The 11,300-nt window shown below is 55.6% G+C and overlaps 1 protein-coding gene across 4 annotated transcripts; it reads right to left on the bottom strand.

Moving 5' to 3' along the window:
* Positions 1-228: 228 nt before the first annotated feature.
* On the bottom strand, positions 229-10,992 carry HEXA (hexosaminidase subunit alpha). Of its 4 annotated transcripts, none has more exons than XM_061447417.1 (14): positions 10,716-10,992; positions 7,358-7,477; positions 6,742-6,807; positions 6,544-6,590; positions 6,129-6,239; positions 5,222-5,323; positions 5,006-5,138; positions 4,050-4,230; positions 3,672-3,758; positions 3,254-3,326; positions 2,728-2,905; positions 2,331-2,421; positions 1,833-1,937; positions 229-1,073 (listed from the first exon to the last, which is right to left on the bottom strand). In XM_061447417.1, the coding sequence occupies exons 1-14, from the start codon at positions 10,990-10,992 to the stop codon at positions 1,010-1,012; spliced, it is 1,635 nt and encodes a 544-aa protein (XP_061303401.1). In that variant the 3' UTR covers positions 229-1,009. The 4 variants fall into 4 exon arrangements, 3 of the variants coding, with proteins under 3 accessions (XP_061303401.1, XP_061303402.1, XP_061303403.1); XM_061447418.1 differs by lacking the exon at positions 10,716-10,992 and adding an exon at positions 9,048-9,105; XR_009742275.1 differs by lacking the exon at positions 229-1,073 and adding an exon at positions 2,522-2,581 and having other exon boundaries at positions 2,331-2,417.
* Between the last annotated feature and the right edge of the window lie 308 nt (positions 10,993-11,300).

Below are 11,300 nucleotides of genomic sequence, written 5' to 3'. Positions count from 1 at the left end.
TTGAGACTTGGGGGAAGCAGAGGAGCCTCTTTCCCCAGGAACCAGGGAAAATATCCTTCTTTTCATGTAGGAAAATAGCCCCCTTTCGCCAAAACCTGGCTAAAGTTCCCTGCTCCGTGGTGGTTGGGCATCACAACCGACCCTCCCATCCTATTTAAGATATATCACTTCAGAGGAGCAGCATTTGGGCATCCTTTTGCAGGAGGGTGAAGACATGCAAGACTTGAGAATTATTAATATTTTTAAGGCCAAGTTTTAAAATTTATTTCTAAAGGTCAGATTTTTAAATTAAAATTTTCATTTTTATAGTTAAAATCTTGTTTTTTAAATAAAAGTCCAACAGCGTTTAAAATTAAAGTTCAGCAATAAAAGGTTTCCTGCCATAGCAGCAGATCTCACGCACTTAAGCCCAAAACACTCTTCCCAAGAGATTCCCTGCTTTGAGCTGAATGTGGTTCCCAACCAGCCGCGGACAAGAGCCATGACTCCAGCTCCATGGGACAGTGGCAGCACCAGTCTCTTCTCCAAGGAGCCAATATCCAAACCAGACCTCTCGGGGATGCAGGAGGCCTGGAGCTGAGCTCCCCATCCCAGGACAACAGGGCAGTTCACACCTTCTTGTCACCTCTCTGCAGGGTGGGAAGCAGGGACTAAAGCACAGTTCATCAGGCAGGCACCCAGCACCCTCCGGAGCAATGGGATGTTGCTTCCGCACTGGCATCTCTGGAGCAAGCACCTACACATCTCCTGCCAACAATAGCCCTTGCACGGTTTTAAGTCCCAGCTGAGCATGAAAAAGCACCTTTTTCCTCTTCGGGTCATTTATTTATAGATTTAAAGAAATAAAAATAGGAAGAGGCAAAGGGTGCACACTAAAGGGACAGAAATGTTCATTGCAACAAAGTAAGAGCAGAAGCTGGGCAGAAGGGGCCAAGCCAAACCAGCAGCTCTCGAGGCAGAACCATCACTCCTCCGGCATGTGCAGAGCGAGGGCAGTGGGACTCATGCTTCAAACCCCTCCAAATTCATTTTCACAGTATCCAACATAGAGCGGCTGCGCCTGGACCCCGCGCCTGGCAAGAGAGCAGAGAGAGGACATCACAACACAGGAGGGACCTGGAGCTCCTGGAGCAAGCCCAGAGGAGGCCAGAGAGATGCTGCGAGGGCTGGAGCAGCTCTGCTCTGGAGCCAAACTGGGAGAGGTTGCCCAGAGAAGCTGTGGCTGCCCCATCCCTGGCAGTGCTCAAGGCCAGGTTGGACACAGGGGCTTGGAGCAAGCTGCTCTAGTGGAAGGTGTCCCTCTCTATGGCAGGGGTTGGAACTGAATGAGCTTTAAGGTCTCTTCCAATACAAACCAGGCTGGGATTCTATGATTACACAGAGGACACAGGCAGAGCCCACAGTCAGGTCTCAGTGGTCACAGGGTGGCCATTGGTGCCTGTCTCAGGTGTGACAAGGAGGGAGCGGTTTTCATCCTGTGCTTGCAGACTTGTTTTTCTGCTCATGTGTGGGAGCCACGGGTAAGGGCAGGTTTCCTGGGGAAGCTGAGGCTGCAGGAGAGGTGGCAATAGCTGACACGTCCCCGTTCCTCAGCATGAAGCCCTCTCCTCGACAGAGCCGCCAGCCCACGCCAGCAGCAGGGTTTCTCTTCCAGCACTGCACAAAGCAGCTCTGCCTACGCACAGGCAGAGAAAAACCTGGGGCTCTCCATCAGAACAAGGTGCATTCTGCACCAGGGAAAGCCCACCTCACCCTCACCGCCCTCCCAGGGGGCTGAACCCAGCGAGGTGGCCCTGTCGCCGCGCTCTGCGTTGCTGTGTGGAGGACGTTACCCCAGGAGCTGGCAGCGGAAGGCCGCCAGCCGCACGTAGGCGTCCTGCAGGTTCCTCACGCTCGCGTTGCTCCACAGTCTCTCGGCTACAGCCCCAGCTCTCGGCCTTGAGGAGCGAAGGACAGCGGCAGCAGGTCAGGGGGAGTTCAAACGCTTCCCACACAAAGCCCTGAGCTCCCCAGCACCTTCCTGACCGACATCCTGCATCACGTGGCTGCTGGGTATCAAAAGATCCACTCCCAGACACACGCAGATCAGGAGTGGACCAGGGAGAAAGGACAGAACGGCATAAAACACATAGTGGTGGTGCACAGCAGCACGTTACACTCTTACAAACCCTCATTTAAGCCTCAGTGAAGCTGTTACTAGCATAGAGGTCTTGCCAGGGGACAGGGACAAGCACCATGCACAGAGCACACCCACATTGCTCAGTGGTGAAAGAAAGGGGCCCAAGCATTGTCCCTGTGACTCCAGCCAACCTCCCCACGGCTTCTCTTACCAGAGCCTGGGGGTCAGGTTAGTGACGTCCACGTATTCACCCCACATGCAGGCCTCTCCACCGATCACCAGATCCTTCTGTTTAGCACTGCCTGCCAGAGGACACAGCATTCAGGTGATGGGGTGTTGTATGAGAACACCCTACTCACAGAGGTGCCTGTAACACCTTGGCTCAGCCAAGGAGGCAAAAACTTGTGTGTCTGAAAGCCCCCACTTCAAACCCCAGGCTGGGGAGAGCAGAGGTGTTCTCTGCTGGCAGCAAGGGAACAGGACATAGCACAGGAACCAAGGACATGGTCACTTAAGCACCTTCACACCAGCAGCAAGACACGCAGCCCTGGTGCTACCTCTGAGTGACAAGTCAGCTGCCACACGGGAAGGGGACATAAGGAACACACCTTTGAACTTCAAGGGCTCCACTTGGTAGGCTGCCATCCAGTCCTGCCCGTAGGAGATGCGGTTGAGGTACCAGGGGGTAGAGAGCAGAGCGTGGTAGCCAGCCTTGGTGACATCTGCCATCTCCTCCATGTATGGCTTGGAGGTCTTCCACACGTGGATGATGGAGTCTGGCCTCAGCTGAAGAGGACACATGAAGACCACACGTGGGATCGGTGCGGCAACAAGAGCACCGTCTCCCTGCCAGCAGAGCGTTCACAGCTCTGAACACCCCCAAAGGGAAAATGAGGCAGACTCTGGCTTGACCTTCGAGCCACTTCCCATCATGTTTTGAGGAAGCAACAGAGAGAGGGATAAGCCCATTTGCACAGTGTCCTGGGCAGGGTTCAAACAGACACCAGAGTGACAGAGCCATCACCTGCCAGCCCCGGCACAGCACCCCACAGCACACCGGTGTGTCTGGCTGGCGTGCTGGCACTGCTCACCACACCACAGGCAATTGCCTTAGGGAAAGCAGGCAGCTCCCACCTTCACTCCATTGTCAAACACCTCCTGCCACAGGATAGAACCTTTGCCAAGGGACGAGACTATGTCCAGGAGCCTGGAATGGAAAGAGAGCCAAGTTTTGGGTCATCCCACCTATACTCTCTGCTGGCTGCATACAGCTGAAGTAGCAGCATCGGTATTCCCAACACCAAGACATGAAGGTACTTCTGAAAGAGAAGGGAAAAAGCACAGCCCCTTATGGGGCTTCTTTCTCGTCAGCCCCAGGTTTTGTGTGGTCAATCTCCCAATAAAACACAGGTAAGCTACTCCCTTTGGGGTCAGGGAGACATTCCCAAATGGATGTGCTCCTGAAAAAGAGATCTGGTGTCCCCAGAGCAGCAAAAGCCATTTCTGCTGGTCACATACTGCAGCTGCAGGCCCAGGGTGCAGCTGTCCTTACCTCTGGATGTAGAATGACTCCAGTTTTCTGTAATCTTCACCAAAGCCCATCTGCTTCATGAAGGCACAGATTTCTGGATTGGATTTCCTGTGCACCAAAGAGAAGAGAATAAAAGCACTGCAACCAGAGCTCTGGAGTAAGGCCAAGACACAGCCAAGTCCTTCCCACATCCATCCAGGCTATTGCAGGCGTTCCAAGAGCTGTGGCTGCACCGGCACCAGTGGCTTCCCACAGCCAGCATCCCCATGAGCACAGAAACCCTGGGCAACTAAGACACAGAGCCTGGGGAGCAGGACACCAAGGACCTGCAGATGATCAGGACTCCAGTCCCAGATACTTCCCCCCTCCCGATCTCATCCAGACTGATCTCAGCCTCACCAGCACGTGAAGTCCACCTCATCACCACCGAGGTGAAGAAAGAAGTCTGGGAACACAGAGCTGACTTCTTGAAACAAACTGGTCACAAACTGGTAGCTGCTGTTAAGGACTGGGTTGATGGGCCCATAGGTCCCAGAAGGATGCTTGCCCAAATAGCAGGGAGTCAGGAGGCCTGGAGCACCTGGGTAATAATAAACACAGAACAGTAAGGAGGGGGGCAAATGTGGCCATATCACCCCATATAACCTCCAGATGCTCCTCAGCACAGCCCAGGGCCTGCCAGGGCACAGAAGACCTGAGTGTGGCCCATGAGGCCCAAACAGCAGAATCTCTGGCTCAAGATGTCTGACCTGACAGGGAGGGATGCTGCTCTGGGGAGATTCATACAGGAGCTCACACGCTGAGCAGTGAAGCGCCCAGCACCCTCTCCCAGCTCCACACACCCATTAGAGACAGGGCAACCACAGTTAGGGCTGTGACCACATGCACAGGGTGTACTCCAGTGCATTTGGAAGCAGGGGAAGGAGACAGAAAGACAAGGCAATGTTTTCCTGGAGCTTCTTGTTCTTCCAGACATGGAAGAGGAGATACTTGAAGTAGAGAGAAGCGTGTCAGGACTGGGGTGCAGCTGAGCAGAGGGAGGAAGCTTGGTCAGCTGTACCCCCTAGTTAAACCCAAGGTCCTGGCAATACCCATGATCTTAGCTTTGGCAGAGCAGGTGCTCCCCCAGAATCACCCAGCTTGGCCCTAAGAAGAGACGGAAATGTTTTAACTTTGGCTTTTGCTCAGAAGTTGGATCATTGCATCCCACTTCCCCCAGATGATGGTTTGCTCCTCCTCACAGCTGCCCACAGGCTGTGTTTGCGATCCAGGCTGCAGATTCCCTTCCTGCCCCTGGTACAACTGGACCTCCCCTGGCAGCAGCAGCAGCAGCAGCAGCAGGGTGTGCTCCTCACCCGGACCCCAGGACAGAGTGTGCCCCGGAGTGTCGAACTCCGCAATGACCCTGATGCCGCGAAGCCGCGCGTACTCGATCACCGCCTGCACGTCACCGGCCGTGTACACGTGGCTCATGGCATTGAAGGCTCCCTGGGGGAACACAGGAATCTCAGCACCCTTCCCAGGTGCTGATAGAGGGATCTGCTCCCCTGGGTGATGATCGGCGGGGTTACCTGCTTGCTGAGCTCTGGGAAGGTTGAGCTCTCATAGGGGAAGGATGGGTCGTCCACAATGTGCCAGTGAAACACGTTGAACTTGTTGTAAGCCATGACATCCTGGGAAGGAACGGGGACAAAGATGAATATGCCCTGCCCCATCTGAAAGGTCACCCAGCTTGCCATAGAAAGGGGATGTCTCTCTGGTCCAAAAGGACAAGGCAGAGTCCCTACACATGCCCCAGAATCCAAGAGGGATTCAGACACCTTTCTTAGACACACCGGCACCACAAAGAGCTGCAGAGGGCCCTGTTCTTCCTATAACTGAGCAATGGTGGAGACCTGGAAGTTTAATTCTGCCTGGGATGAACACAGAACCACCACTCACCTTTGTCTCACCTGCCTGGCAAGAAGTCACTGCTCTCCCTTCCCTCAGAAACAACCCAGCTTCAGCAAGTAACCTGGATTGCAGGAATCCAAGATACCTCAGGGGGGTCTGCCTCATCCTATTTACAAAGGGAGGTGAGAAATCACCCAAACAAGGCAGCTGTGAGTTACCTCAGGAGCAAACACAGCCATGTTTTACCCCACAGCAAACATAGCACTGGGAAGGGCCTGCAGCATGGAAGCATTTTTCCATTATGAACATCTGTGCATTAAGAATTGGGGTCATGCTGCCATCCCACCCCAGCCTGCTGCTTCATCCAGGGACAAGCAAGCCAGTTTTGTCCAGAACACCCAGGTTGGATGAGCTCTTCCTCAATGAGCTGTAGATGCAGGGGCCTCAGCTCCCAGGATCTTTGGAAAGGAACAACACACAGACAACCAACCCAAAAGGCCTCCAGGCCACTCACAGAGGGCTCAGTTGTGGCAGCGGAAGGGACACCCAACTAAACCACCTCATCTCCCAGCACAGGCACCCTACCAGAGTTTCCAGGATGGCTCTGAGGGGCAGGTAGTGACGAGAGGTGTCCAGCAACAGTCCCCGGTGAGGGAAGCGGGGAAAGTCCACGATTTCTGTCTTGTTGATGTAGTACTGCACACAGAGAATACCAAGAAGTGAGCAAGGCTTTGGGCAACACATCCATCAGCAGGGGACAACCAGGCTCACCTTTGTCCCCAGGGCAGGTGGGACGAGGAGGGGTACCCTCACTGTCCACACTAGAGGCTAGCCAGGGAGAGCTGCAGCACTTAACCTGCTCACAAGGCAGGATCTGGATTCATAAACCTCTGTGGGCTCTGGTGAGGCTGCACTGCTGGTACCCCCCCACTGCGTGGCCTCCCCAGCCTGCCCCATGGAGGCAGGAGCACTATGGAGAGCTGACTGCCCCAGCACTCACCGTGCCGTTCTGGTCTCTCCCAACGAGCTGGCTGAACGTTTCCAGGCCTGCAGGAAAACCACACAGAGTCCCTTTCTCAGCACGGATTCCCCCAAAGGAACGGAGCTCAATTAAGAGCTAAGTCGATGGAAAGACAGGCACATCCCCATAGGCCTGAGGCAGGGAGAGTGGGAATGTCCCACAGAAAGCACACTTCACCTCTGAGAGCTCCCCAGACGGCATCAGCAGAAAGCAGCAAGGAGCCTTCCGAGACAGAGAGCTTGTCTGAAACACAGCATCAGAGAGGCTGGAGTTAGGTCCCACACTCCATCATGTGCTGCTGCAGGCCACAGCAGCACCAGGGCAGGTTTAGATGGAGCTGAGGACCAACTCCTTCCCCAGAGGGTGCTCAGGCATTGGAACAGGCTGCCCAGGGCAGGGCTGCAGTCACCGTCCCTGCAAGTGCTCACACAGCGTGGAGACGAGGCCTCAGTGCCATGGGTTAGGGGTGGCCTGGGCAGTGCTGGGGAATGGTTGGACTGGAGGAGCTGAAAGGGTTTTTCCAACCTGGTTGATTCTGTGATTCTATTCTAGGACAGCACCTTAGATCCCAGAGAACAGATCTGGGGGTTTCTTCTTTGTTTTAACCCTCTCCCACCACTTTATCAGCACCCTTAGGGAAGTGCCTCCCTCCCTGCCCGTTTGTCAACAACCCAGTGAGGACTGCCGGATTGCTGCCTCTCTGCTACTGGGGGCAAGTGCTGCACAGTGCTACTTCCACCTGATAGGCACAGGAACAGCTGCACTCCCTCCTGCTCCCAAGCTCCACACTTACAGCTCTCCTTGGAGTCCAGATTGGGAAACCCATCACAGTCTGGTGTGGCCACAAAGACGAGGAGCTGAGTGCAGGGCAAGTCCTGGGGTGGGTTCTCTGAGAAGGGGACAGATCCACTTCCTACAAAGGACACAGACCATGGACACCAGCCCCATGCTGGCCCTCTTCCCTGCTCCCAATCCACCACCATCCTCTCAGCTAGTGATGGGAGGCATAGGAACACATGGTTTTAACACATGGCACCGCCTCCCTCACCCCAGCGCAGGCACTGGGTGTTCAGCAGGGCCTTCCTTCAAACACAGGCAATCAGGAACACATGAGCTGATCCCAACCTTCAGCAGAAAAGTGAGGAAACCCCCAGGGAAGGCTTTGCAGTAGAAGCTTAAAGGAGTGCACAAAAGAGGAGACACATCAGAGTATGGTCTAGGAGCAGTCCCCAGAGCCTCCTGGGCACCAACCCCTGCTCCAGCAGGCACAACTATTCAAATCTTCTCCGGGTGGGTGAAGAGATTCATGTTTCCAAACTCTCCCAACCACGGGAAATGAAGCACAGCCCCAAAAGCTGTGCTACCCTCCCCACACATGATAGACAAGGCAAAGAAGGAAAGGGTGGAGAATGAATCCAAGCCTGCTGCAGCTTCACCTTCTGCAGAGAACAGTGGCTGGAAAACAAACCTGGTCATATTCAGACCCCCAGCAGGAGCTCTGGCCACACTTCCCTATCTTGGAAGAAGCACTTCCAAGGATGTACAAGCCCAAGACCTCACTGGAATCATTCCCCCAACTCCCAGAGGTGCTCAGCCTTTGCTGGGACACATGGGTCTGGCCAGGAAGAGAGCGGATTAGTGGGGTGAGACCCAGCTGCTCACAGCCAACTCCATGTCTACACCCCACAGCATACCCAGGAACAGTCAATACTCAATACGGTCACTAAACATAAGGAGCTTGGCTTTGAGCAAGCCTGGTCAGAAGCCAGGCACCAAGCAGACCTGGGAGAGACTGTGGCACCACCAGGGTTTGGGGGGAATGCAGAGCCCATGCTCCAAAGCTTGCAGGAGCCAGAGCCCCACATTCCTCAAGGATGGAATGATGATGAAACCTCCGTGGAGAGAAGGGAAAAGGCTAGAAGAGAGCCTTGTTTTGAGCTTTCCTCTGGTTGCAGACAAGCTGGTAGCCAAGGCAACCCCGCAGATGTGCGAGCACACGGCAGCACAGCAGGACCTGCTCCCTCTGCTCGGCACAGCGCTGCTCACCAGGGACGGCTGCTCTCAAGCCTGGGGACACAGAAGGGCTCGCTCTGCTGAGGTGCCACAACAGAACCGGTCCCACCACAGCAACCACGTTTAAACATGCCCAGGGAGACATGGCCAAACCCGAGCGGCAGGCAGGCACCACCACTGTCGCTCCTAGAAGGCTATGCAGGTGGGTGCACCAAGGACACGCGATCCATTCACCAGGAAGGCTGAAGGTGAAACTCATGGAGTTTACAGTCATAAACTGCAGGATAAGGACACTAATAACCAACTGCAGGAGGTCAGCAGCGGTAAAACGTCGTGGGTGGCTTGAGTTCCACACAGGGACCGGGGTCTCTCCCAGGCACGCTTTGGAGCTGTCCAGCTGAGGGACAAGAGACAAGACGACAGCAGCAAGGGAAATTCAATTAGACATAAGAAAAGAGTTAATTCTTCACCTGGAGGGTGGTCAAACACTCCAGCAAGAGCCCAATTCTCCATCCTTGGAAATACCATCATTCCAGCTGGAAACAGCCCTGAGAAGCTCGACCCAACTGCAAAGGTGGCTCCAATTCGGGTTTGGCTTGTTTTGAGCAGGGGCTTGGCAAAGACCCCCATATGTCTCTCTTAAATTGGTCTCTGTTTTCATGCTTGAAGTCCAGAATGAATGGAGAGAATCTTGCCTGCTGTTAAACTGACATAGCAGATTCTTGATACACATGCGAAAATGGTTTCTGCCGTTTATTTTCTCTATTCATAAAAACTATTCCCCTCCATCCAGGGTTTCCATTGCCTGTTCTTACTAACCACCCAGATGGGAAGAAAAAAGGGAAGGCAAAGAGGGAAAAAGCCTTAATCATGTAGTGTCATAAAGCAGGGTGTATGGAAAGCGATGAGCACGAGCTCAGTCTCATGATCGCACAGTTTCACCAAGTGATGCGCTGGTCACATTTTCCCTCTGGGATGAACAGGAAAACGTGAATAATTCTATCAGCTGTTTTAAGGTTCATTCCTAGCAGCACAAAAGAAAGAAGTCTCCTCAGCTCCCAAATCAAGCTTTATTTCTATCACTACTTAGGAGAGTTGAAGACATAAAATAAGCCAAATGGATCTTCCTCAGGGTCTCAAACGTGCCTTGGTCCAAATACAACGCACTCAAGATGAAGCCGAATGGCTCCCAGTGCCACGAGCACTGACCCGCAGTTCACACCGACACTTAAACACTCAGAAGCACATCCACGGCTCTTTCTGATGAATGAAGCACCTCGCATTCCCCAGATGCAGCGCTCCAGGCTGCTGCAGACCCACGCAGGCACCCAGCATCTGCGTGCGCCAGCTCCCCAGCCCCTGCACGCACAGCCAGGGACCTCCCTGCGCTGTACCCCAGACACGCAGTGGGTGCTACCACAAAGAGGTCTGGGCACAGGAGCCTGTCCCAAGGTGAGCCCAGGCTCTCAGAGCTTCTGCCTTTCCCCTTCTCGCCCTACTTCAGGATGAGCTACCTCCACCAGAAAAGCCACGCTGCCTCGGGATGCTTAGCAACCCTTCTGGAGAGCGCTCCATGGCATGGATGTGTACTTGGAAGGCACATGCATGAAGCAACACGAGTCTTTCCTCAAGGAATGCTTCACAGCGGACACCAGGAGCTGCTAGGAGCAGGAAGACTAGCAAGAACTACTGGAGCTGAAGGGATTGCAACAGCAGTCGCAAGAGAAGGAAGCAAAATGAAGCCCTGGGGAGCTGAAACACGATCTGGAGGACATAAAACAACGAGATAAAGTCTTGACAGCAAGAGCCTAACTCCCTGAAAGGCAGCCAGTGCCCCCTGCGCCAACCAGCCCCGTGTTCTGCTGCAAGAGGTGCGTGCCACAGGCGCTGCCCTTTGCCGTGAGACGCAACCCAAGCCACTGCGGCATCAGCCCATGGCCACCATCAGCCCCAGCGCCGCTGACCCGTGGCGGTTCCCAGGCAGCGAATCACCCAAACCCGCCCGGGCTGACCCCAGCACACACGGGGGTTTGGGTCTGCGGGGTTCCTGTCAGAATAAAGCCGTACACGGCAGCGACAACCGCGCTCCCAGCGGCGCCGAGCCCCCCGCCCCGCCGGCAGCCCCCACCCCGCCTCACCGGTAGGGCGGGCGGCGGCGAAGAGCAGCGCCCGGTACCGCTCGAACGCCGCCTCCAGCACGGTGCAGCCCGGCCCCACGGCCGAGCCCGCGGCGTGGCCGAAGCGGAAAAGGGCGGGCGGCAGCAGGCAGCGGCCACCGCCGGGCGGGGAGCGCTGGACCTGCGGCCGCGGCCACACGGCAGCCGCCGGCTGCAGCAGCAGCAGCAGCAGCACCGGCAGCGGCAGCAGCAGCACCGGCAGCGGCAGCAGCAGCAGCAGAGCCCGTCCCGACGCCATGTCGTGCCCCGCTGCCTGAGGGAGAGGGCGGCGCCGCCCGCCAAATGGCAGCTCGGCCCCACGGGGCCGGGTTTGCGTCCCCCGGGCCCCCGGCACCTCACAGCGCACTCACCCCAGCGCCGCCGGGCGCCAGAAGCCAAGCGGGCGGCTCTTCACTGTTAAACAAACCCACAGACCCTCCCGATGTGCTCGGTTCTGGGCCCTCGCTGCAGGAGGGACATTGAGGTGCTGCGGCAGGGCCAGAGAAGGGCAACGGAGCTGGTGCAGGGCCTGGAGCACAAGTGTGATGGGGAAGGGCTGAGGGACCT

The sequence above is a fragment of the Pezoporus flaviventris genome, unplaced genomic scaffold (assembly GCF_033815535.1).
Source record: "Pezoporus flaviventris isolate CSIRO_AGI_PZ_B2104156 unplaced genomic scaffold, CSIRO_AGI_Pfla_v1 ptg000006l, whole genome shotgun sequence".
NCBI classification, from domain to species: Eukaryota; Metazoa; Chordata; class Aves; order Psittaciformes; family Psittacidae; genus Pezoporus; species Pezoporus flaviventris.
This window is presented reverse-complemented; position numbering and strand designations above follow the sequence as displayed.

Coding starts and splice junctions, on each gene's coding strand:
- HEXA (XM_061447417.1), bottom strand. CDS start 10,992: ATGGCGTCGGGACGGGCTCTGCTGCTGCTGCTGCCGCTGCCGGTGCTG. Junction 5,324..6,128: donor GAGCCATCCTGGAAACTCTG/GTAGGGTGCCTG, acceptor GTTCCTTCCCAG/GATGTCATGGCTTACAACAA. Junction 3,327..3,671: donor GAGTCATTCTACATCCAGAG/GTAAGGACAGCT, acceptor TTTCCATTCCAG/GCTCCTGGACATAGTCTCGT.